At 40.4% G+C, this 23,064-nt stretch overlaps 1 protein-coding gene and 1 long non-coding RNA gene across 8 annotated transcripts in view; one reads left to right on the forward strand and one right to left on the reverse strand.

Moving 5' to 3' along the window:
* LOC309658894 overlaps positions 1 to 2,468 on the forward strand; it is a 202,582-nt gene extending 200,114 nt beyond the window's left edge. The window contains exon 2 of the long non-coding RNA XR_014262448.1: positions 2,358 to 2,468. This is a non-coding gene — a long non-coding RNA (uncharacterized lncRNA). The remainder of the gene's footprint in view (positions 1 to 2,357) is intronic.
* Positions 1 to 7,489, reverse strand: part of SNX24 (sorting nexin 24) — a 172,987-nt gene extending 165,498 nt beyond the window's left edge. Inside the window, exon 1 of one of the 7 annotated variants that reach the window (XM_082457929.1) lies at positions 6,971 to 7,469. In XM_082457929.1, coding sequence (XP_082314055.1) covers positions 6,971 to 7,030 — 60 coding nt within the window. In that variant the 5' untranslated portion in view covers positions 7,031 to 7,469. Of the gene's footprint in view, positions 1 to 6,970 lie in introns of all 7 variants that reach the window. The other 6 variants (XM_082457927.1, XM_082457924.1, XM_082457926.1 and 3 more) reach the window with 6 other exon arrangements.
* Between the last annotated feature and the right edge of the window lie 15,575 nt (positions 7,490 to 23,064).

The following is a 23,064-nucleotide window of genomic DNA, read 5'->3' on the forward strand; positions in this document are numbered from 1 at the left end:
TATTTTAAGAAATAGCCATGGGGCTTCCCTGGTGGCGCAGCGGTTGAGAATCTGCCTGCCAATGCAGGGAACACGGGTTCGAGCCCTGGTCTGGGAAGATCCCACATGCCGCGGAGCAACTGGGCCCGTGAGCCGCAATTACTGAGCCTGCGCGTCTGGAGCCTGTGCTCCGCAACAAGAGAGGCCGCAATAGTGAGAGGCCCGCGCACCGCGATGAAGAGTGGCCCCTGCTCGCCGCAACTGGAGAAAGCCCTCGCACAGAAACGAAGACCCAACACAGCCATAAGTAAATAAATAAATAAATAAAAATTAAAAAAAAAAAAAAAAAAAAGAAATAGCCACAGCACCACAACCTTCGGCAACTATCACCCTGATCAGTCAGCAGACATCAACGTCAACGTCAAGGCAAGACCCTCCGCCAGCATAAAGGTTACGACTCACTGAAGGCTCTGATGATGGTTAGCATCTTTTCGCAATAAGGTATTTTTTAATTAAGCTATGTAAATTTTTTTTTTTTAGACATAATGCGACTGCTCACTTAATAGACTACAGTATAGTGTAAACATAACTTTTATAGCTCTGGGAAACCAAAAAGTTTGTGTGACTCGCTTTATTGCAATAAGCAGTGGTCTGGAACTGAACTCGAAATATCTCTGAGGTATGTCTGTACTAGTATCCTCTTTTACAGATGAGGAAAATAAGACACAGGAAGATTCAGTAGCTTGCCCAAAGTCTGGCTTCAGGCTAAATGCTGCAGGCAAGATTTGAGGCAGACAGCATGAGTCCATCCACAGCCTGTGCTTTTCACTGTGAGGCTGTGTCAGCTTCTGTCATAAACTGGTAGAATATTATAAATAGGGTTTTGCCAAGTGGCAAAACTTTCCAAGGAAGCATCTGAAATAATCAAAATTTGATTTAATCGGTACAGGTTCATATCTAATAACATGCCTGTCTCATTTTTGAGAGACAGTGTACTACAACTTGGACTACTTAGTATCACATCAAAGCAGATGAAACTAAATACAATGTGGTATCCTGGATGAGATCCTGGAACAGAAAAAGCACGTTAGTGGAAAAATTGGTGAAATCCAAAAAGTCTGGAGCTTAGTTAATAACAAGTTACCAATGCTAGTTTCCTTATTTTGATGTTACCATGGTAATGGATGATGGTAACAGCAGAACTGGGTGAGGGGTATACGGAACTGTCGGTACTAATTTTGCAACCTTCCTGCAAATCTAAAATTATTTCAAAATCAAAAGTTTATTTTAAAAGAATAGATCAATTTCTAAGCACCATATCTGCAAAATTCAATCCTCTTGTAAAATTTTTGATTTTCAAATGAATGTAGCATTCTGTTTCTTAATGTTCAAGAATATTTTCAAACTGTATTTCTTGTCTTCAAGGGTAAGGAACATATCTTACACATGCTTGACTTAATCACTCAACACACGTTTAATGTTTGCCTATGCTGTGAGTTTACCACGTGTGAGGCACTGTGCCAGCTATGTCCTTGTTACACAAAGGCCTCCTGCATCATAGATGCTTATAAAGGGTGACTGGAAGATAATCGTTGTGGGCACTGCGGTCTTGCTACCCTTCTGAACTTCTCCCACTGAGGTGTCTACAGGGTTAGGTGGCAGGAATGGCCTGACCTCATTCCTAGCTCCAGGGATGCCCCCTAACTATTTTCACTCCATCTGGTTAACTTATCCTTGCCATAGTGATTACATGAATCATGGTGAAGGCAGCCAATCAGCACACAGAATTCCTCTGGCAACTGCATGGGTTGAGGAACTAACTAGGGATAATGAGATATGAAGGAAGGAAAGTGCCCTTGCTCTGAAGAAACACCCTCTCTTCCTCTGGATTTTGTAGAATACGATTTTTTTTTTTTTTTTTAATCTGCACTATGTTACCATTTTGTCACCAGGTGGAAGCTACTCTGAGGATGAAAGTAAACAGAGAGTGGACGTGGCCAGGCCCCCTTGATCGTACCAGTGTTACTCTCACAAATATAAAATGGCAATAATAATATTTCCCACAGACCACTGTTAATTCCAAGGCAATATGTGCACTATGGCTATGTTAAAAACAACAAAAACAACTAAGAATTGGGATGATATTAAGGTTTTGCTAACCTTGTGGTAGTATTTACATTTTGGTTATGTTTCTTTAAAAAGTCTTTGCGGGGCTTCCCTGGTGGCGCAGTGGTTGACAGCCTGCCTGCCAGTGCAGGGGACACGGGTTCGAGCCCTGGTCTGGGAAGATCCCACATGCCGTGGAGCAACTGGGCCCGTGAGCCGCAATTACTGAACCTGCGCGTCTGGAGCCTGTGCTCCGCAACAAGAGAGGCCAGGATAGTGAGAGGCCCGCGCACCGCGATGAAGAGTGGCCCCCGCTTGCCACGACTAGAGAAAGCCCTCGCACAGAAACGAAGACCCAACACAGCCATAAATTAATTAATTAATTAATTAAAAAAAAAAAGTCTTTGCCTGTCAGATATTCACAGTAAAATATTTACAGGTGAAATTTTATTTTGGATTTGCTTTAAAATACTCCAGAATTTTTTTTTTAATGGAAGAATGAAGGGTGGTGAATGAAATAAGTATTGTAAAATATTGAAGGTGAGTAATGGGTAAATGGTGGTTCATTATATTGTTCTATTTGTGTATTTTAATCTAGAAAATATTAAACTGATAATTATCCCTGCATATATCTCAATATTATGATCGTGTATATATGGAGCTGCCTTATCTATTGAAAAGCATGATATAAAGTAAATCAGTGAAAGAGTCCAGATCTCAAGAAAAAGACATATTTGTATAAACACAACACACTCAGTCACACACATACAGTTAAAATGGACTTGAAAATCTATCTAATTGAATGCCTCGATTTTTACAGCTATGGAAATGAAATCTAATACCTTCAAACTTTTATGTTGTTCCATGAATGGGAATTCTAGTTTTGTTTTGTTTTGTTTTTACCAACCATGTTATCTGAAAATGGAAAATATCAATACTAGCCTATATTGGCACCCAGAACCTGCTTCCTTTCATGTCCAATGGGCTGTTCCCCATCCTCACCTGACAAGGCCAGTGAGCCATATCTAGCACTTTCCTTCTTATAAAGCACCTACTGTTCTTTCTCTTCCTGCCTCACACCCCTCACCCAGACCTCTCTATGTATCCTGAACTCCAAAATGAAATAGCCTCATCTGCCACAAAAAACTCAGCAGGCCCCCAAATGAAACTGCCCACATGTCAGTTCTTTTTTGGTCACTGGCACCCATATTCGCGGGAGTCGCCCTGCTGCCTTACATCTGGTCACCAGACCCTGGAGATTCCTGTTAAGTCCTCCCCTTTCCTTTCCCAGTTGCCTTAGTTCAGCCCTCATCCTCTCCTTTCTGGTCATTTTGCATCTCCTACATGATTAATGCTCCAGGGTCATCTTTCTAAATGCAAAGCTAATCATGTTACTTCCTTCCTTAAAACTCCAGCGACTTCCCACTCTCTGAAGCTGAAGTCCATACCCCTTTATAGCTCTCAAGTCTAGCCATCTGGTCTCTACACACCTCTCTCTGTCAGGAATCACTGCACAACCCTACTCCAACACACTGAGCTGCTTCATGCCTCAGGATCACTGAGCTTCTGACTTTCTTCTCCTATTAGAAGACTCATTCATTATTTATTCAGCACACATGCAGTGAATTTTCACTATGTGATAAGCCCTGTACAAGGATACAGCAGTGGAGAGTGACACTGTCCTAGCCTCAAGGAGCTTACAGCCTAGCAGGGAAACAGATACTAAACACACTCTGGAGGGTAGGGGTAGGGTGGGAAGGGTTCACCTGCATTTTGTTACAGTATCCTTTCCTGCTTCTTTGTAAACTAAAATGATTTAGAAGTGGCCCCTTTTTTTGTTTGGTGTGGTTTGTTTTTTGGTGAGTCTGGGAGTGTAACATGCCTTTTTCCTGAGATGAAATTTTGCCCCACGCTTCCTCTTTTTGGAATTCACAGTCCCAGCAAAATTCTCATCAGATTTCAAATGTCAGCATTCCTGAGCACCCCTCCCCCACCCAGAGCACGCCACGCTAAGGCAGAGCTGAACTGCCCTGTTCCTCCTCAGGACTCCAGCTGACATCAGAGCGCTCTAACCCTTCCCCACCCGACCCCTGCTGCACGGGCTGAGAGTCCGTAAGGACAGCAACAACGTCCTTCCACCTTTCAATTCCCCACCTAACACAGTGCAGGCCCACAGTAAATGTTTAAATGTTCAAAGGGCAAACATTCACTCTTTAAAGGTAAATTACTTCATACATAAAGCATAACTTCGTATAAGCTTTTTGAATAACAATTGAGCAATACTGATAAAAACTTAGAAGGCCCAGAAGTACCACTTCTAGTTAATGTTCTACAGAAATCCTAGTAGTAGGCATAAAAAAGCACGTACAGGGATATCTTATTTCAACATTTGGCATAGTTGCCAAAAACTAGAAGCAAATGTCAATGGCCACCAACAGAGATCTGTGTAAACAAATTATGGTGCATTCCTTCTGCGGAAGATCCCTTTGCTACCAGTAAGAAGGAGACAGACCTATCCGTATTGGCACAGAAAGGTATCCATAAGCTGTACAATGACAGTTATAGTGAAATCCTGCTATTTATTCTAAAAAAGAAAAAAAAAACATGTTTTCATAGCATAGGGGGTAAAGTCTCTAAGAAAGCACCCCTCTGCGTTATCCCTAAGGGCATGGGACAGACAAGAAGGAGGAAAAAATCATCCTCTACTTTAAATTTCCTATCACTGAATTTGTTAGAATGCAGTTTAATATTTCTTAAATTTGAAACACAATCACTAAAGTAAAAAGGTACTTTTTACACTAAAGTATACATTATTTTACCAGTTTCTTGTTTAGGGAACTGAGATGATATTTTTAAATTCTGGGTTTTTCTAAAAAGATGAAATATTATTCGATGCTACCTTCCCGGCACCCAGAATAGAGACATATAGCAGGCACTCGGTTAATGTTTGCTGAATGAATAAACTGCTGTACAATTCCAAAACTGCTGGCCAAGGGTAGAAAGTATCTGCTTCACAAACTCACAAAGGAAAAAAAGCACTCACAGAAGTATCTTAACAAATGGTTACCAACCTACATAAATTAGGATTTTTTTTTTTAAAGTAAATTTTCAAAAAGCACACAAACTCTCCTCACATAAGCAATCTTCTACCTACCAAGTCTACCAAGAAAAAGGCTCCTTCCAAATCAGTTTAATTCAAAACCTGGAGTGTGGCATATGGCTGGCCATAATACAAGTAACACAAAGAAACAGGAAAACTTGGGTTAAAACACAGATACTCTAATAGAAAAAAACCAATCATTTTGATCCACCTAAGTGCTTATTTGGGGAGGTAATTAACTTTTAGCTTGGACTACTCAGACCAAGGCCCCTGACAAGCAGCCTGTTTATCTCCAGGTCCTAAAAGAATGCCCTAAAGATGGAAAGCCCTCCATGACTGTTGATGCTGATGGGAGAGGTGAGACACCTGAAAGAAGGAAAGACAACCAAGGTTTTGGGCTTAATGAAAAAGACCTGAATAGGTTCAAATTTAAGTTCATTCCTCCACCCCTTTTTCTGAAGTAAGATACAGTATATTTAATCAATTTCATAATTCATTTATTTATATAAATAACGGCCAGGGAGCTCAGCTCTTCCTTGGTTGAAGTCCCCCCCTTCCCCCAAGGGAAGGCACTTTGAGAACTTGTTTTGGCATACGTGGACCCAGTAGTCTACTTAATTCTAGAAACCCACATACTCCTTGGATTTTTTTTTTTTCAACCACTACTCTTAATTCTAAAAATTCCTTTGAGAGGGTGATTTAATCCTCACTACGAAAACACAAGGTTCCAAATAAGTTGTCACCAAAACCCAATAATCTTTAGAGAAGAGAGAGATTAAAATACTTCTCTGCCAAACTAATGTAACTGGAGTTTAGCAAGTGGGTGAATTAAATAAAATAACAAGTGAAAAAGTGAATAAAATAACAATCCTTTAGAGTGCCCTGTGCAATTTTCCCCAAAGCCTACCTGTTCTTTAAATGGAAATAAAATTTTCCAAGGTCTATCCGAGGCTGAGGCATTTCTCCCTCTAGCAATGACTGTCTAGATGAAGCTGTCTAAGTTCACTGGGAAATCAACTACCTACAGTTCATTTACTAAACTTATTACCCAAAGGTTCCAGGCCCTGGTCTCTGCCCTCCCTGCCACTCCTCCACTCTTGAAAGCAGGGATCCTTGAAAGCAAGGGATTCTTGAAAGCAAGAATGTTTCTCATTCTTCAGAGACCACAGTCCTAGGCATGGAACAGGTGCTCAGTGAGTACCTGATTTTTGCCATTTCATGGCACTGCAGAACTAGAAGAAACAAAACTCTGGGAATCATCTAAAAGCAACACGTGTTTGCTTTGGCTAATAAATTCTACAAATGATGATTTTTTTTAATTAGCATATTTTCCATCTGAATGAATCCCTACGGAACTTGGAAACCAACATCAACCCGCTCGCAAAGCCACTTCTGTCTGGACAGAGGAGCAGCTGTGCCAGAAACGAACGCAGCCCATCCTGGGCTCCAGAGGGCTGGCGGCGGGGAGAATGGCGAGCGCCGCGTCCGAGGACACGACTCCCGGCGCTCCTACCCGGAGGCCGGGAGTGGGGCGGGGAGGGGGAAGGGACCAAACCTGGGCACCCCGAGCGCCCGCCGCCGCCGCCGCCGCCGCGCCAGGGAGGGGGCTCCTGTTTCCTTGACAACCGCGCCGGGGCGCAGCCTTCCTAGTGGGCCCGGGGAGGGGAGCGAAGGGACCCCACCCCTCAACCCCACGCAGGGGCGGCGGCTGCCGGAGGAACCTTCCGGACTCAGCAGCCGCAGGCCCGGCTCGCGGGGCCCTGTCCCGCCGCGGCCGGCGCCTACCGTGTATCCGCGCTCCAGGTCACTCTCCTCGTAGCGAAAGGACGGGATGTAGACCTCCATGGTCGCGCCAGCCGGCCAGCGCAGAGCGAGCGGGGGGCGGGCTCACGGCCGCGGCCGCCGCCCCGCCCCCGGCCCAGCCGCCCCACCTTCCTTCCCGGAGCCTGCGGGACCCAGAGAGTGCGCGGAGCGGGACCGGGGCGAGAGCCGAGGGCCGGGAGCCGAGGGCGTGGGGACCCTGTCGTCCGCCGCTCTCTGGGCGGGCCCGGGGCCGGAGCCGGGGACCGGGAGCCGAGGTCGTGGGGCTCTGGGCTCCTGGGTTTCAAGCCCAAAGGGCGGCAGAGATCAGCTGGGCCCGGAGGAGGCGGAGCCTGGAAACCTGTGAGTCTGCAGAAAAGGGGTGTGCGTGCCACCGCGCCGGGTACAGGGCCGCACCCCGACGCTCCCTGCCCTTGAGGCTCGAGGGTGCGCTGGGCTTGCAATTTGCAAGACACCACCCTTGACAGATCGCCAGACAGCAAGGAGTAGAAAAGCATGGAGCCTCTTCATTTTGCTTTTGGTTGGTTGAATTTTCGCCTTAACACTCGGCTGGCAAGAACAGCAGCGAACCCTGCCCTACTTCTACCAAGACTTAACTGTTTCCCTTCGATTTCAGGGTCAGCGTCTCCTTCTGAGTTAGCCGTCGAACCTGGGAATGATGCTATAATACAGAGCCCGAAAGCCGGCTGCTCACTGAGACAAACATTCCGGTGCTCCAGTTCTAAAATCCTGCCTGTATAGGGCTTTTTAACTATAAGAGAAAAATAGAAGACGGGGTTGGGATGGGGGGGAAGAAAGAAAGAAAAAAGAAAGGTGAGGGCTGGAATCTGCCCCTCAGGCCAGAACATAATAACCTGAAAATACCTAAAAGATGAAGTGTTCCAATGAGGAAATTTGGTTATCAGGTTACATTTGCAAACTCCGAGTTTCTTCCTTAGGTTAGATAGAGCACAGGGCAGAATAGAAACTTGAAGGTGACTTGTATAGCAAGCTTCTTGGGCTGCAAGTAAACAGCTGTGCCTACTTCAGTTTGCCCTTGAGGCCAGGGGGCATTTCAACTTGAAACTCTGAAGTTTATGATGAGACCTTAGTCATGCAAAAGAGGAATAATCAGGCCCTTTGCTTTAAGAACTTGGACCCTGCAAAGCCCTCTACAGTAGCCTCAGGTGAAGACCCCACCTCCTCACCACACATTTGCAGCTCCAGGATGTGTCTGCCTGTCAGAACTCCATGCCTCAGAATAGGCTGTGCCCTATAACCAGAGTAGCCTTCCTCTTTTCTTCCACTGGCCAGCACCTCCAGATGTAACCAAACAGCTCTGTGGGCTCCATGCTGTCTCAGTTCCGAGCCTGGCTTGTAAGTTCCCTTAAGCCTCTGGTGACTATCACACGGTATTGTGCCATGTATTTATCTGCCTCTCCCCTAGATTCTAGAGAAAGTACTTAAAAAAAAATTAATTTTTATCCTCTTCTTGGCATATTGCCAGGTACATTTTTCGTTAAAGCTTTATATAAGCATTTTAATACTCATCTTTACAAAACCAGCAGGTACCATGCCAGATGTTATTACATCCCATGTCTCATTTAAGCTTCATAACAACCCCATGAGGAAGTGTTATGTACAGTAGGGCTTTCAAGGACTAAGAAGCAGTGTTCCTGTGGCAGAAGACCCCCCAAACAATTTCAGGATTGGTTGAAACAGGTTATTAAGATCTCAGTGTGTAATGTAAACCAGGATTATGTAATCATAAAATCCTTGAGCTACAGATTGCTGATCAAGCTTTTAATATGCTTTTTATACGATCCTTCCACAACAGCCTGCTAGTAGCCTGCCATCTATATTTTTGTCTGGCTTGGCTCACCTATTTACCCATTGGATTTAAGAGTCAGAAATGTATGGGTCCAAGAAGATGTGACTGACAGGTGGTCCAAATGAATCCATTTTTTTCCCTTCCTTTTTTGCTGTCTTCTACAAATAGCTGAGTATAATTTAATTTTGCCTTGCTGAAAATATATACAAGCTCTCAATATGTGGGTGTGTTCTTGAGGGTCTATCAGTGCAGCTATAATTGTTATAATTTGTTATTTCAGATGGCATAATTAAAGCTCAGAAAGGATAAATAGCTATGAAATTACTAGCTAATAATTAGAAGAGCTAAATTTCTAATCAAGTTCTGTGGGTAACCACTGTAAAGGAAAGAAGAGAATAGCACTAAAGTAAGAGAACATGACAAATGTATTACTGTGATGTTCTTACATATCTTTTAGTATGACTCTACAATCTGTGACAGGTGAACTAAATATCTTCTCAGAACATTAATAAAAATACATAGCAAGCACACATGTAAGAAGTTGAACAGTTAGAATCTGTTAATAAAGGCCAGAAAATTACATAAGAAAAAGAACAAAATTCTGCTGGAATCTGGGTATGAAATCCCTACACTAAAAATACCACATTTACCTAGTATTGGGCAGAAGTATATTTCAGCAAACTTAATGATAAACTGCTTTAAATACCAACTTGTATTAGAAGTCTTGACCAAAATCTGTCTAGAATATATTACATATTCAACATTCAGTTATAAGACTAACATATCATGACCAAACAAGATTTATCCCAGTAATATAAAGATAGTTAAACATTAGGAAATCTGTTGCCATATTTCTCAACATTGTCAGATTAGTAAAGAACCAAAATAAATGAGTATGAAAATAAATTTTGAAACAACATTAATAAATCAGTACACCTCTTCCTAATAATTCTTAACAGGCTGGAAATAACAAGAACCATCTTTAACTTGATAAAGGTTACCACAACCCTATAGCAAATATCCTATTCAACATCATACAAGGAAGCATAAGGATAGTGTCAATAACTTTATCACAAGTATTGTTTGACATTCTGCTGGAGGCCCTAGCCAATGCAAAAAGACAAGTAAAATAAATAAGAGGTATAGATATTGGATAGGAAGGTATAAAACTAAGGTTACTTGTAGATGAATTGATCTACATAGAACAGAATCAACTAAACACTTATTAGAACTAATAAAAGAGTTTCATAAGATGCCAGATATTAAATCATCATATACAAATCAATAGATTTCATATTCAATAGCTTGCTTACACAACAACATTAACCAATTAGAAAATAACAGGGAAAACCAAAAGATTTCATTAATGACATATTAAAAACTTATATAATTTCTAAAGATAAACTTAACAAATGTGCAAGACCCATATGAAGAAAACTAAAAAAAAATTAAAGGACACAAAAGAAAATCTGAAAATAGTTTTACCATGTTTCTGAATGGGAAGGATCAATATTTTTTTGATTTTCTTGGGTACGTTTTCACCAAAACAAGTTATAAAGTTAATACAATCAAATGCCCAACCAGCTAAGAAACGTGACAAGATTGTTTGAAAAATGAATAGCCAGGGCAGGTTTGAACAAAAAAAAAAAAAAAAAAAAAGAGGAGATAAGTTAATCTACAGGATGTTAAAACATACTATAAAGCCATAGTATTTAAACCAGTATAATCCTGGAGCAAAATTAGACAAATGACGAAGGGAATCAAATAGCTCAGAAATAAATCCCTTAATAGATGGGAACATAATATGAAACAACAATGGTATTTCAAAGCTGTGAGGGTAAAAAAATAAGCTATTCAATAAATAGCTGAATGTTTAAATAGTTTTAATCAGTATCTAAGTAGTAAAGTTTTAATAAATGTTAAAAATAGTATAAATAAATGGTGTAATGAATAGTTTATGGATAACTGGCTCTCCATCTGAAAGAAAAGTAAAATTCATTTTTAAAGTGAATTCCACATATAGTAAAAAGCTCTAGGAAAAAACAGAGCTACAAAACCTTAAAGCAGACAAAGTCTTATTACAAAAAACAAATGTCAAAGACATTAGGGGAAAGATTATACTATATTAGAGTAGATAAAGATTTAAAATTAATGTAAACCAAAGGCCGTAAAGTTTAAAAAACGTTCAATAAACTGAAAAAATAAACGCAACACATATGACAAAGGATTAATGTATATTTTATATGTAAAGAATACATAATTTTTCTTAATGGCACAATCAAAAATGGACACAGTGTGAACACACAATTCCCAGGAGCATGCAAGTGGACAAAAAAAGAAAAAGAAAAAGAAAAAAAATCTGTATGAGTTATCTATTATCAAGTAACAAATTACCCCCAAATTTTAGCTGCTTAAAGCAATACATACTTATACAGTTTCTGTTGGTCAGGAATCTGGGAGCAGTTTAAGTTGCGGACGAGATGTACACCAAGGCCACATCTCAAGACTCTACTGGACTGCAGGATCCACTCACAAAGTGGTTTACTCACATGCCTGGCAAGTTAATGTTGATTGTTGGCAGGAAGCTTCAGTTCCTGGCCACTTGGACCTCTCCATAGAGACATTGAGGCTTCCTCCAAAGCAAAAAAATCCAAAAGAGCTCAGGGCAGAAAGTACACCTACCCTAAGAATTCACACTCCATCATTTCTGCAATATCCTGCTGGTTACAAAGGTTAGCCTATTTAGTGTGGGAGCCACTATACAATGGCTTGAGTCTCAGGAGGCAAGAATTAATCGGGACTATTGTGGAGGTTAGCTAACACATAACCATGAGCAGAAAAACAAATTCTACCATATTATGGGTAAAATATTTTGGTGTACCTACACTATGAATATTATGTTGCACTTAAAAAAAAAACCAAAACACTAATGTTAGGATTTCTGAGTTAAGATAACAAATTGAACATACATAATTTCACTCCATCTAGCCTCAGTAAAACTGCAACAAGGAATTTCTCTCTTTTTTTTTTGTAACGCATAAAGATAGGAAAAGCAGGAGAAGAGAGAATAGCAAAAAGATTTTTATAAGCTAGAAAGCAGATAGATGAGAAGTAACTTTCAGCAAACAAGAAAAAGCCAAATTAAAGCCAGCAGTGGGAAAGCTGAAAATCAACCTGATTCACACAGGACAATATCCAAAAAGATCAGTGAGAGGAAACAGAAGATACCTCTAGAATAGGAGGTAGTTGGCTAAAAGAAGGAAGATTGAATGAAAGCTGAGAATTGGGAAAAATCCTTTAATCCCCTCTTCCACCTTTGCACAATTCCAGAGGATATTTCCTCAAGAGAGAGTAAAAAAGAGAGTCTTTGCATCGGAAGTTGACTTGCCCAGCTGAGGGCATGGAAACTCTTATCAAAAAATAGTTGGGGTCTGGGGGTAAATAATCATATACATATTGAATGATGAATGCTGAAACCTTATAGAGGCTGGTAGCTACACCTTTACCTTCCAGGCAAGAAACATGAAGATATTCTCTGGGAAATCTGACAAGCCCAAGAGAAAAAAAGCTAGAAATACCAACATTGGAAATTCCCTACAAACAGCACAATGAAACTACTCTTTAGTGATATTCAAATTTGATAGGCCTTGGGTGTGGCCAAGATGGCAGAGCAGGAAGACCCTGAGCTCAGCTCCTCCCACAGGCACACCAAAACTACAACTATTTACACAGAAACTATTGATAGGAATGATCTGAAGACTAGCAGAAAAGATTTTCCACAGCTAAAGATATAAAGAAAGAACCACAACAAGACCTGGTAGGAGGGGTAGAGATCAGTATAGTCAAGACCCACATTCCTGGGGTAGGCAATGACACAAACAAAAGGATAATCACAACTGGAGAGGTTCTCCCCAAGGAGTGAGGGGTTCAAACTCCACATTGGGCTCCCCAGCCCGGAGGTCCTGCACTGAGAAGACAGGCCCCCAGAACATGTGGCTGTGAAGGCCAATGGGGCTTGTGTACAGGAGAGCCAGAGGGCTGTGGGAAACAGAGACACTGCTTAAAGGGCACATGCAAAATCTCACATACTCCAAGTCCCAGTACAGGGGCAGTAATCTGAAAGGAGCCTTAGTTAGACACACCTGCTGATCTTGGAAGGCCTGCTTGAGAGGCAGGAGGCAACTGATACTCTCCCTGAGAACACAGACACTGGCAGTATCCATTTTGGGGAGCTCATTCTTCCACAAGGAGACTGATGCTGGCAAGCACCATTTTGGAGTCCTCCCTCTAGCCTATCAGCACCAGGGGCTTATGCACCCAGGAGCAGGTCAACACCAGTCCTAAGCAGTCAGCCCCACTGGGACCCAGCCCTGCCCATCAGCAGGCTGACAGCCTCCATATGAGGCAGGATCTGATAGCCAAATAAGTTGGGGGCCAGCCCCACCTAGTAGTGAGCCCACCACAAGAGAAATGCCCACACAGCCCAAGTAGGGGGCACCTCTAGAGTATATAGCTCAAGTGACCAAAAAGGAGTATGCTCCTGAGCCCCATAGGATGTCTCCCACATAAGGCCACTTCTTCTAGATTGGAAAATGTAATCAATTTACCTAATACATAGAAATAAAAGCAATGAATGAGACAAAATGAGGCAACAGAGGAATATGTTCCAAACGAAGCAACGAGATGAAACCCCAGAAGAACGAAGCCAAATGGAGATAAGCAATCTATCCAATAAAGATGGGGGTGGGGGTGGGAGGGAGGGGATATATGTATACACATAGCTGATTCACTTCGTTGTACAGCAGAAACTAAAGCAACATTGTAAAGCAACTATACCCTAATTGAAAAAAAAAAAAAAAGAGTTCAATGTGATGATCATAAAGATGTTCAATGAACTCGGGAGAAAAATAGATGAACACACTGAGAATGTTAACAAAGAATTAGAACATATAAAGAAGAACCAAACAGAGCAGAAGAATATAATAACTGAAATTTAAAAATACAACAGAAGGAAACTGACAGTAGGTTAGATGATATAGAGGAATGGATTGGCAACCTGGAAGACAGAGTAGTGGAAATCACCCAAGATTTATTTTTTTTAAGCCAAGAAAAAAGGATTTTAAAAAATAAAGATAGTTTAAGAGACGTCTTAGAAAACATCAAGAATACTAACATTCACATTATAGGGGTCCCAGAAAGAGAAGAGAGAGAGAAAAGGGCAGAAATTTATTTAAAGAAATAATAGCTGAAAAATTCTCTAACCTGGGAAAGGAAACAGACATCCAAGTCCAAGAAACACAGAGTCTAAAACAAGATGAACCCAAACAGAACAACACCAACACACATTGTAATTAAAATGGCAAGATTAAAGATAAAGACAGAATCTTAGAAGCAGCAAGGGAAAAGCAACTAGTTATATACAAGGGAACTCCCATAAGACTGTCACCTGACTTTTCAGCAGAAACTCTCCAGGCCAGAAGGGAATGGCATGAGATATTTGAAGTGGTGAAAGGAAAAAACCTACAACAAAGAATACTCTACACAGCAAGGCTAACATTCAGATTTGAAAAAGAGATAAAGAGTTTTACAGGCAGGCAAAAGCGAAAAGAGTTCAGCACCACCAAACCAGCTTTACAGGAAATGATAAAGGGACTTCTCTAAGCAGAAAAGAAACACAACAAGAAATATGAAAATTACAAAAGGAAAATCTCGTTGGCAAAGGCAAACATATAGTACGGTAAAGGTAGATCAACCACTTATAAAGCTAGTAGGAAGGTTAAGACAAAAGTAGTAAAATCATCTATAGCCATAATAAGTAATTAAGGAATACACAACACAAAAAGATGTCAAAAACATTATTTGTGGGGGAGGGTAAAGATATAGGGTCGGTAGAATGTGTTGGAACTTAAACGATCATCAACTTAAGATAATTATATATATGGTTATATATAAACCTCCTGGTAACCACAAACCAAAAATGTATAATAGATAACACACACAAAAAGAGAACGAAATCCAAACAAAACATGAAAGATAGTCATCAAATCACAAGGGAAGAGAGCCAAAGAAGAAGAAAGGAAAAAAAAAACTACAAAAACAACCAGAAAACAATTAACAAAATTGCAATAAGTACATACCTATCAATAATTATTTTAAATGTAAATGGACTAAATGCTCCAATCAAAAGATGTAGAGTGGCTGAATGGATACAAAAACAAGATCCATATATATGCTGCCTACAAGAGACTCATTTCAGATCTAAAGACACATACAGACTGAAAGTGAGGGGATGGAAAAAGGCATTACATGCAAATGAAAACCAAAAGAAAACTGGGGTAGCAATACTTACATCAGACAAAATAGACTTTAAAACAAAGACTGTAACAAGAAACAAAAAGGGGAGAGACCTTGAAGATGGCAGAGGAGTAAGACATGGAGATCACCTTCCTCCCTACAAATACATCAGAAATACATCTACATGTGGAACAACTCCTACAGAACACCTACTGAACGTCGGCAGAAGACCTCAGACTTCCCAAAAGGCAAGAAACTCCCCACGTAGGGCAAAAGAAAAAAGAAATAACAGAGACAAAAGATTAGGGATGAGACCCACACTTCTGGGAGGGAGCTGTGAAGGAGGAAAAGTTTCCACACACTAGGAAGCCCCTTCCCTGGTGGAGACAGGGATGGCAGTGGGGAAGCTTCAGAGCCACAGAGGAGAGTGCAGCAACAGGGGTACAGAGGGCAAAGCGGAGGGATTCCCGCACAGAGGATCAGTGCCGACCAGCACTCACCAGCCCAAGAGGCTTGTCTGCTTACCCCCCAGGGCGGGTGGGGGCTGGGAGCTGAGGCTCGGGCGTCGGAGGTCAGATCCCAGAGAGAGGACTGGGGTTGGCTGAGTGCACACAGCCTGAAGGGGGCTAGTGCGCCACAGCTAGCCGGGAGGGAGTCCGGGAAGAAGTCTGGACCTGCCTAAGAGGCAAGAGACCATTGTTTCCAGGTGCATGAGAAGAGGGGATTCAGAGCACCGCCTAAAGAAGCTCCAGAGATGGGCACGAGCCACGGCTACCAGCACGGACACCAGAGATGTGCATGAGACGCTAAGGCTGCTGCTGCAGCCATCAAGAACTCTCTGTGCAAGCACAAGTCACTATCCACACCTCCCCTCCCGAGAGCTTGTGCATCCTGCCACTGCCAGGGTCTCGTGATCCAGGGACAACTTCCTCGGGAGAACACACAGCACGCCTCAGGCTGTTGCAATGTCATGCTGGCCTCTGCCACCGCAGGCTTGTCCCGCATTCTGTACCCCTCCCTCCCCATGGCCTGAGTGAGCCAGAGACCCCTAATCACCTGCTACTTTAATCCTATCCCATCTGAGTGAAGAAGAGACACCCTCAGGTGACCTACATGCAGAGGCGGGGCCAAATCCAAAGCTGAACCCCAGGAGCTGTGTGAACAAAAAAGAGAAAGCCATGTGGCTGACAGGGTCTTGGTGCTCCAGCCGGGTGTCAGGCCTGTGCCTCTGAGGTGGAAGAGCTGAGTTCAGGATATTGGTCCACCAGGGACCTCCCAGCTCCAGGTAATATCAAACGGTGAAAGATCTCCCAGAGATCTCCATCTCAATGCTAAGACCCAGCTCCACTCAACGACCAGCAAGCTACAGTGCTGGACACCCTATGCCAAACAACGAGCAGGACAGGAACACAACCCCACCCATTAGCAGAGAGGCTGCCTAAAATCAAAATAAGGTCACAGACACCCCAAAACGTGCCACCGGATGTGGTTCTGCCCACCAGAAAGACAAGATCCAGCCTCAACCACCAGAACACAGGCACCAGTCCCCTCCACCAGGAAGCCTACACAACCCACTGAACCAAACTTAGCCACTGGGAGCAGATGCCAGAAACAACAGAAACTACGAACCTGCAGCCTGGGAAAAGGAAACACCAAACACAGTAAGTTAAGCAAAATGAGAAGACAGAGAAACACACAGCAGATGAAGGAGTAAGGTAAAAACCCACCAGAACAAACAAATGAAGAGGAAATAGGCAGTCTACCTGAAAAAGAATTCAGAGTAATGAGAGTAAAGATGAATCAAAATCTTGGAAATGGAATGGAGAAAACACAAGAAATGTTTAATAAGGACATAGAAGAACTAAAGAGCAAACAAGCAATGATGAACACACAATAAATGAAATGAAAAATTCTCTAGAAGGAATCAATAGCAGAATAACTGAGGCAGAAGAAAGGATAAGTGACCTGAAAGATAAAATAGTGGAGATAACTACTGTACAGCAGAATAAAGAAAAAAGAATGAAAAGAATTGAGGACAGTCTCAGAGACCTCTGGGACAACATTAAACACACCAACATTCAAATTATAGGGGTCCCAAAAGAAGAAGAGAAAAAGAAAGGGGCTGAGAAAATATTTGAAGAGATTATAGCTGAAAACTTCCCTAATATGGGAAAGGAAACAGTCAATCAACTCCAGGAAGCACAGAGAGTCCCATCCAGGATAAATCCAAGGAGAAACACGCTAAGACACATATTAATCAAACTATCAAAAATTAAATATAAAGAAAACATATTAAAAGCAGCAAGGGAAAAACAACAAATAACATACAAGGGAATCACCATGAGGTTAACAGCTGATCTTTCAGCAGAAACTCCTCAAGCCAGAAGGGAGTGGTAGGACATAATTAAAGTGATGAAAGGGAAAAACCTACAACCAAGATTACTCTACCCAGCAAGGATCTCATTCAGATTTGACGGAGAAATTAAAACCTTTACAGACAAGCAAAAGCTAAGAGAATTCAGCACCACCAAACTAGCTTTACAACAAATGCTAAAGGAACTTCTCTAGGCAGGAAACACAAGGGAAGGAAAAGACCTGCAATAACAAACCAAAACAATTAAGAAAATGGTAATAGGAACATATATATCAATAAGAACCTTGAATGTAAATGGATTAAATGCTCCAACCAAAAGACATAGACTGGCTGAATGGATACAAAAACAAGACCCGTATATATGTTGTCTACAAGAGACCCACTTCAGACTTAGGGACACATACAGACTGAAAGTGAAGGAATGGAAAAAGATATTCCATGCAAATGGAAATCAAAAGAAATCTGGAGTAGCAATTCTCATATCAGACAAAATAGACTATAAAATCAAGACTCTTACAAGAGACAAAGAAGGACACTACATAATGATCATGGGATCAATCCAAGAAGATATAACAATTGTAAATATTTATGCACTCAACATAGGAGCACCTCAATACATAAGACAAATGCTAACAGCCACAAAAGGGGAAACTGACAGTAACACAAACATAGCAGGGGACTTTAACACCCCACTTTCACCAATGGACATATCATCCAAAATGAAAATAAAAAAGGAAACACAAGAATTAAATGATACATTAAACAAGATGGACTTAACTTATATTTATAGGACATTCCATCCAAAAACAACAGAATACACTTTCTTCTCAAGCACTCATGGAACATTCTCCAGGATAGATCATATCTTGGTTCACAAATCAAGCCTTGGTAAATTTAAGAAAATTGAAACTATATCAAGTAGCTTTTCCAACCACAACGCTATGAGACTAGATATCAATTACAGGAAAAAAAACATAAAAAATACAAACACATGAAGGCTAAACAATACACTACTAAATAACCAAGAGATCACTGAGGAAGTCAAAGAGGAAATCAAAAAATACCTAGAAACAATTACAATGAAAACATGAGGACCCAAAACCTATGGAATCCAGCAAAAGCAGTTCTAAAAGGGAAGTTTATAGCAATACAATACTACCTCAAGAAACAAGAAACATCTCAAATAAACAACCTAACCTTACACCTAAAGCAATTAGAGAAAGAAGAACAAAAAAAACCCCAAAGTTAGCAGAAGGAAAGAAATTATAAAGATCAAATAAGAAATAAATGAAAAAGAAATGAAGGAAACAATAGCAAAGATCAATAAAACTAAAAGTTTGTTCTTTGAGAAGATAAACAAAATTGATAAACCATTAGCCAGACTCATCAAGAAAAAAAGGGAGAAAACTCAAATCAATAGAATTAGAAATGAAAAAGAAGAAGTAACAACTGACACTGCAGAAATACAAAGGATCATGACAGATTACTACAAGCAACTATATGCCAATAAAATTGACAACCTGGAAGAAATGGACAAATTCTTAGAAAAGCACAACCTTCCGAGACTGAACCAGGAAGAAATGGAAAATATAAACAGACCAATCACAAGCACTGAAAATGATACTGTGAGTAAAAATCTTCCAACAAACAAAAGCCCAGAACCAGATGGCTTCACAGGCGAATTCTATCAAATATTTAGAGAAGAGCTAACCCCTATCCTTCTCAAACTCTTCCAAAATATAGCAGAGGGAGGAGCACTCCCAAACTCATTCTACGAGGCCACCATCACCCTGATACCAAAACCAAAGATGTCACAAAGAAAGGAAACTACAGGCCAATATCACTGATGACCATAGATGCAGATATCCTCAACAAAATACTAGCAAAGAGAGTCCAACCGCACATTAAAGGATCATACACCATGATCAAGTGGGGTTTCTCCCAGGAATGCAAGGATTCTTCCATATACACAAATCAATCAATGTGATAAACCATATTGAGAAACTTAAGGAGAAATATCATATGATCATCTCAATAGACGCAGAAAAACTTTTGACAAAATTCAACATCCATTTATGATAAAAACCCTCCAGAAAGTAGGTATAGAGGGAACTTACCTCAACATAATAAAGGTCATATATGACAAACCCACAGCCAACATAGTTCTCAATGGTGAAAAACTGAAACCATTTCTTCTAAAATCAGGAACAAGACAAGGTTGTCCACTCTCACAGCTGTTATTCAACATAGTTTTGGAAGTTTTAGCCACAGCAATCAGAGGAGAAAAAGAAATAAAAGGAATCCAAATCGGAAAAGAGGAATTAAAGCTGTCACTGTTTGCAGATGACATGATACTATACATAGAAAATCTTAAAGATGCTACCAGAATACTACTAGAGCTAATCAATGAATCTGGTAAAGTAGCAGGAAACAAAATTAATGCACAGAAATCTCTTGCATTCTTATACACTAATGATGAAAAATCTGAAAAAGAAATTAAGGAAACACTCCTATTTACCATTGCAACAAAAAGAATAAAATACCCAGGAATAAACCTACCTAAGGAGACAAAAGACCTGTATGCAGAAAACTATAAGACACTGATGAAAGAAATTAAAGATGATACAAACAGATGGAGAGATATACCATGTTCTTGGATTGGAAGAATCAACATTGTGAAAATGAGTATACTACCCACAGCAATCTACAGATTCAGTGCAATCCCTATCAAACTATCAATGGCATTTTTCACAGAACTAGAACAAAAAATTTCACAATTTGTATGGAAACACAAAAGACCCTGCATAGCCAAAGCAATCTTGAGAAAGAAAAACGGAGCTGGAGGAATCAGGCTCCTGGACTTCAGACTATACTACAAAGCTACAGTAATCAAGACAGTATGGTACTGGCACTAAAACAGAAATATAGATCAATGGAACAGGATAGAAAGCCCAGAGATAAACCCATGTACCTATGGTCACCTTATCTTTGATAAAGGAGGCAAGAATATACAATGGAGAAAAGACAGCCTCTTCAATAAGTGGTGCTGGGAAAACTGGACAGCTACATGTAAAAGAATGAAATTAGAACACTCCCTAACACCATACACAAAAATAAACTTAAAATGGATTAAAGACCTAAACGTAAGATGAGACACTATAAAACTCTTAGAGGAAAACATAGGCAGAACACTCTATGACATAAATTACAGCAAGATCCTTTTTGACCCACCTCCTAGAGAAATGGAAATAAAAACAAAAATAAACAAATGGAACCTAATGAAACTTAAAAGCTTTTGCACAGCAAAGGAAACCATAAACAAGACGAAAAGACAACCCTCAGAACGGGAGAAAACATTTGCAAATGAAGCAACTGACAAAAGATTAATCTCCAAAATATATCAACAGCTCATGCAGCTCAATATCAAAAACACAAACAACCCAATCCAAAAATGGGCAGAAGACCTAAACAGACACTTCTCCAAAGAAGATACACAGATTGACAACAAACACATGAAAGAATGCTCAACATCACTAATCATTAGAGAAATGCAAATCAAAACTACAATGAGGTATCACCTCACACCAGTCAGAATGGCCATCATCAAAAAATCTACAAACAATAAATGCTGGAGAGGGTGTGGAGAAAAGGGAACCCTCTTGCACTGTTGGTGGGAATGTAAATTGATACAGCCACTATGGAGAACAGTATGGAGGTTCCTTAAAAAACGAAAAACAGAACTGCCATATGAACCAGCAATCCCACATCTGGGTATATATCTGAAGAAAAATTTTAAAAACCCCACTAAGTTGAAAAGATACATGCATCCCTATGTTCATTGTAGCATTATTACAATAGTCAAGATATGGAAGCAACCTAAGTGTCTATCAATAGATTAATGAATAAAGATGTCATATATGTATATATATATATGTGTGTGTGTATATATGTATACATATACATGTACATACATATGATGCAATAATAGCCATAAAAAAGAATGAAATCTTGACATTTGTGACAACATGTATGACCCTGGTGGGCATTATGCTAAGTGAAATAAGACAGAGAAAGACAAACACTGTATGATATCATTTATATGTGGAATCTAATAAAGAAAACAAATGAACAAACATAACAATATAATAAAAGACTCACAGGTACAGAGAACAAACTCATGGTTACCAGAGGGGATGGGGATGTGGAGAAGAAAAAAAAAAGGTAACTATGTGAGGTAATAAATGCTAATTAGTTTGATTGTGGTGATCATTTCACAATGTATATTTATATGAAACCATCACATTCACCTTTATTGCATACAATTTTTGTCAATTAGACCTCAATAAAGCTGGAAAAACTTTTTTTTTAGTTTGACAGAGCTTCCAGTCAGCTTTCAGTTCCCAGTGCTAATCTTGAGAAGATATCCAAGGATTAACAAATAGCTGAGGAAAGCACCTTACATGGGAGAGAGATAAAAATAGAAAAATAATTTTGAGGAAACAGAAACAAGGTGTAAAAAACTTTAAAAAAGTAAACTATCACTAATATCCTCAGAGAGATACAGGAAGACATTGCATCTATGAAACAAGAACAGGAAGCTACTTAAAAATAGGAACAATCAGAAAATATGAGTACACTCAGAGAGTAGAACAAAGTTCAGAGAGTAGAACAAAATAAGAGATGCAAAATAAGAAAGAAAAATAACATCATTAGTCGAGGACATCCAATTTCCAAATAATGAGTCTTCCAGAATGAGAAGAGAGAATATAGAAGGGAGGAAATCATGAGTGAAATAACTCAAGAAAACGTCCAGAACTTAATATCATGTTTGCAGATTGAAAGCACCCACACAGGATGAAAACAGATATATACTATAGCAAATCCGTAGGAGATTTAGAACACTGGAGATAAAAGAGATCCTATATTCTGGAAAGGGGTGGCGGTGAGGGGACAATTCATATACAAAAGATCAGAAAACAGAATGGCTTTGGAATTCTCAACAGCAACACTGGAGGGTACAAGACAATGGAGCAATGACTTCAAAATTCTAGAGAAAATGATTTCTAACATATAATGTGTTAAATTATCTATCAAGGATTAAGGAAAATTAAGTCTCGAGTATAGTTTCTATGCATCATTTTCAGGAACCTACTCTGTATATGTACCAAAATGAAAGAATAAATCAAGAAGGAGGAAAATGTGGGGTATACAGAACAGGAAATACAACCCAGGGGAGAAGCAAAGGGAATCTTCAGGATTGTCTGTGCAACAGGCATAAAAAGGTAACCAGTCCAGACCGGAGCAACCTGACTCAAGAGGCAGACATTCTGAGGGCTACTTTCACAATGCTTTCTGCCATATCTTCTTTTTAACCTATGAAACTACTGGAGAATATACTATTCCAACACAAGAGAATAAACCAAGAAGGAGGAAGGCATGAAACCCAGGATATAGGGAATGGATCCCAGGAGAAATGTGAAGTCAATTCCACAGTTGAGAGCAAGGCAAATCCAGAGACACAACAGGCCCAGAGAGCACCAGTTCAGAGAAAACAGAAGTCCTCAGTAGACAGAGCCCTAA

The sequence above is a fragment of the Balaenoptera physalus genome (assembly GCF_965194825.1).
Source record: "Balaenoptera physalus genome assembly, chromosome: 3".
Taxonomy (NCBI): Eukaryota; Metazoa; Chordata; class Mammalia; order Artiodactyla; family Balaenopteridae; genus Balaenoptera; species Balaenoptera physalus.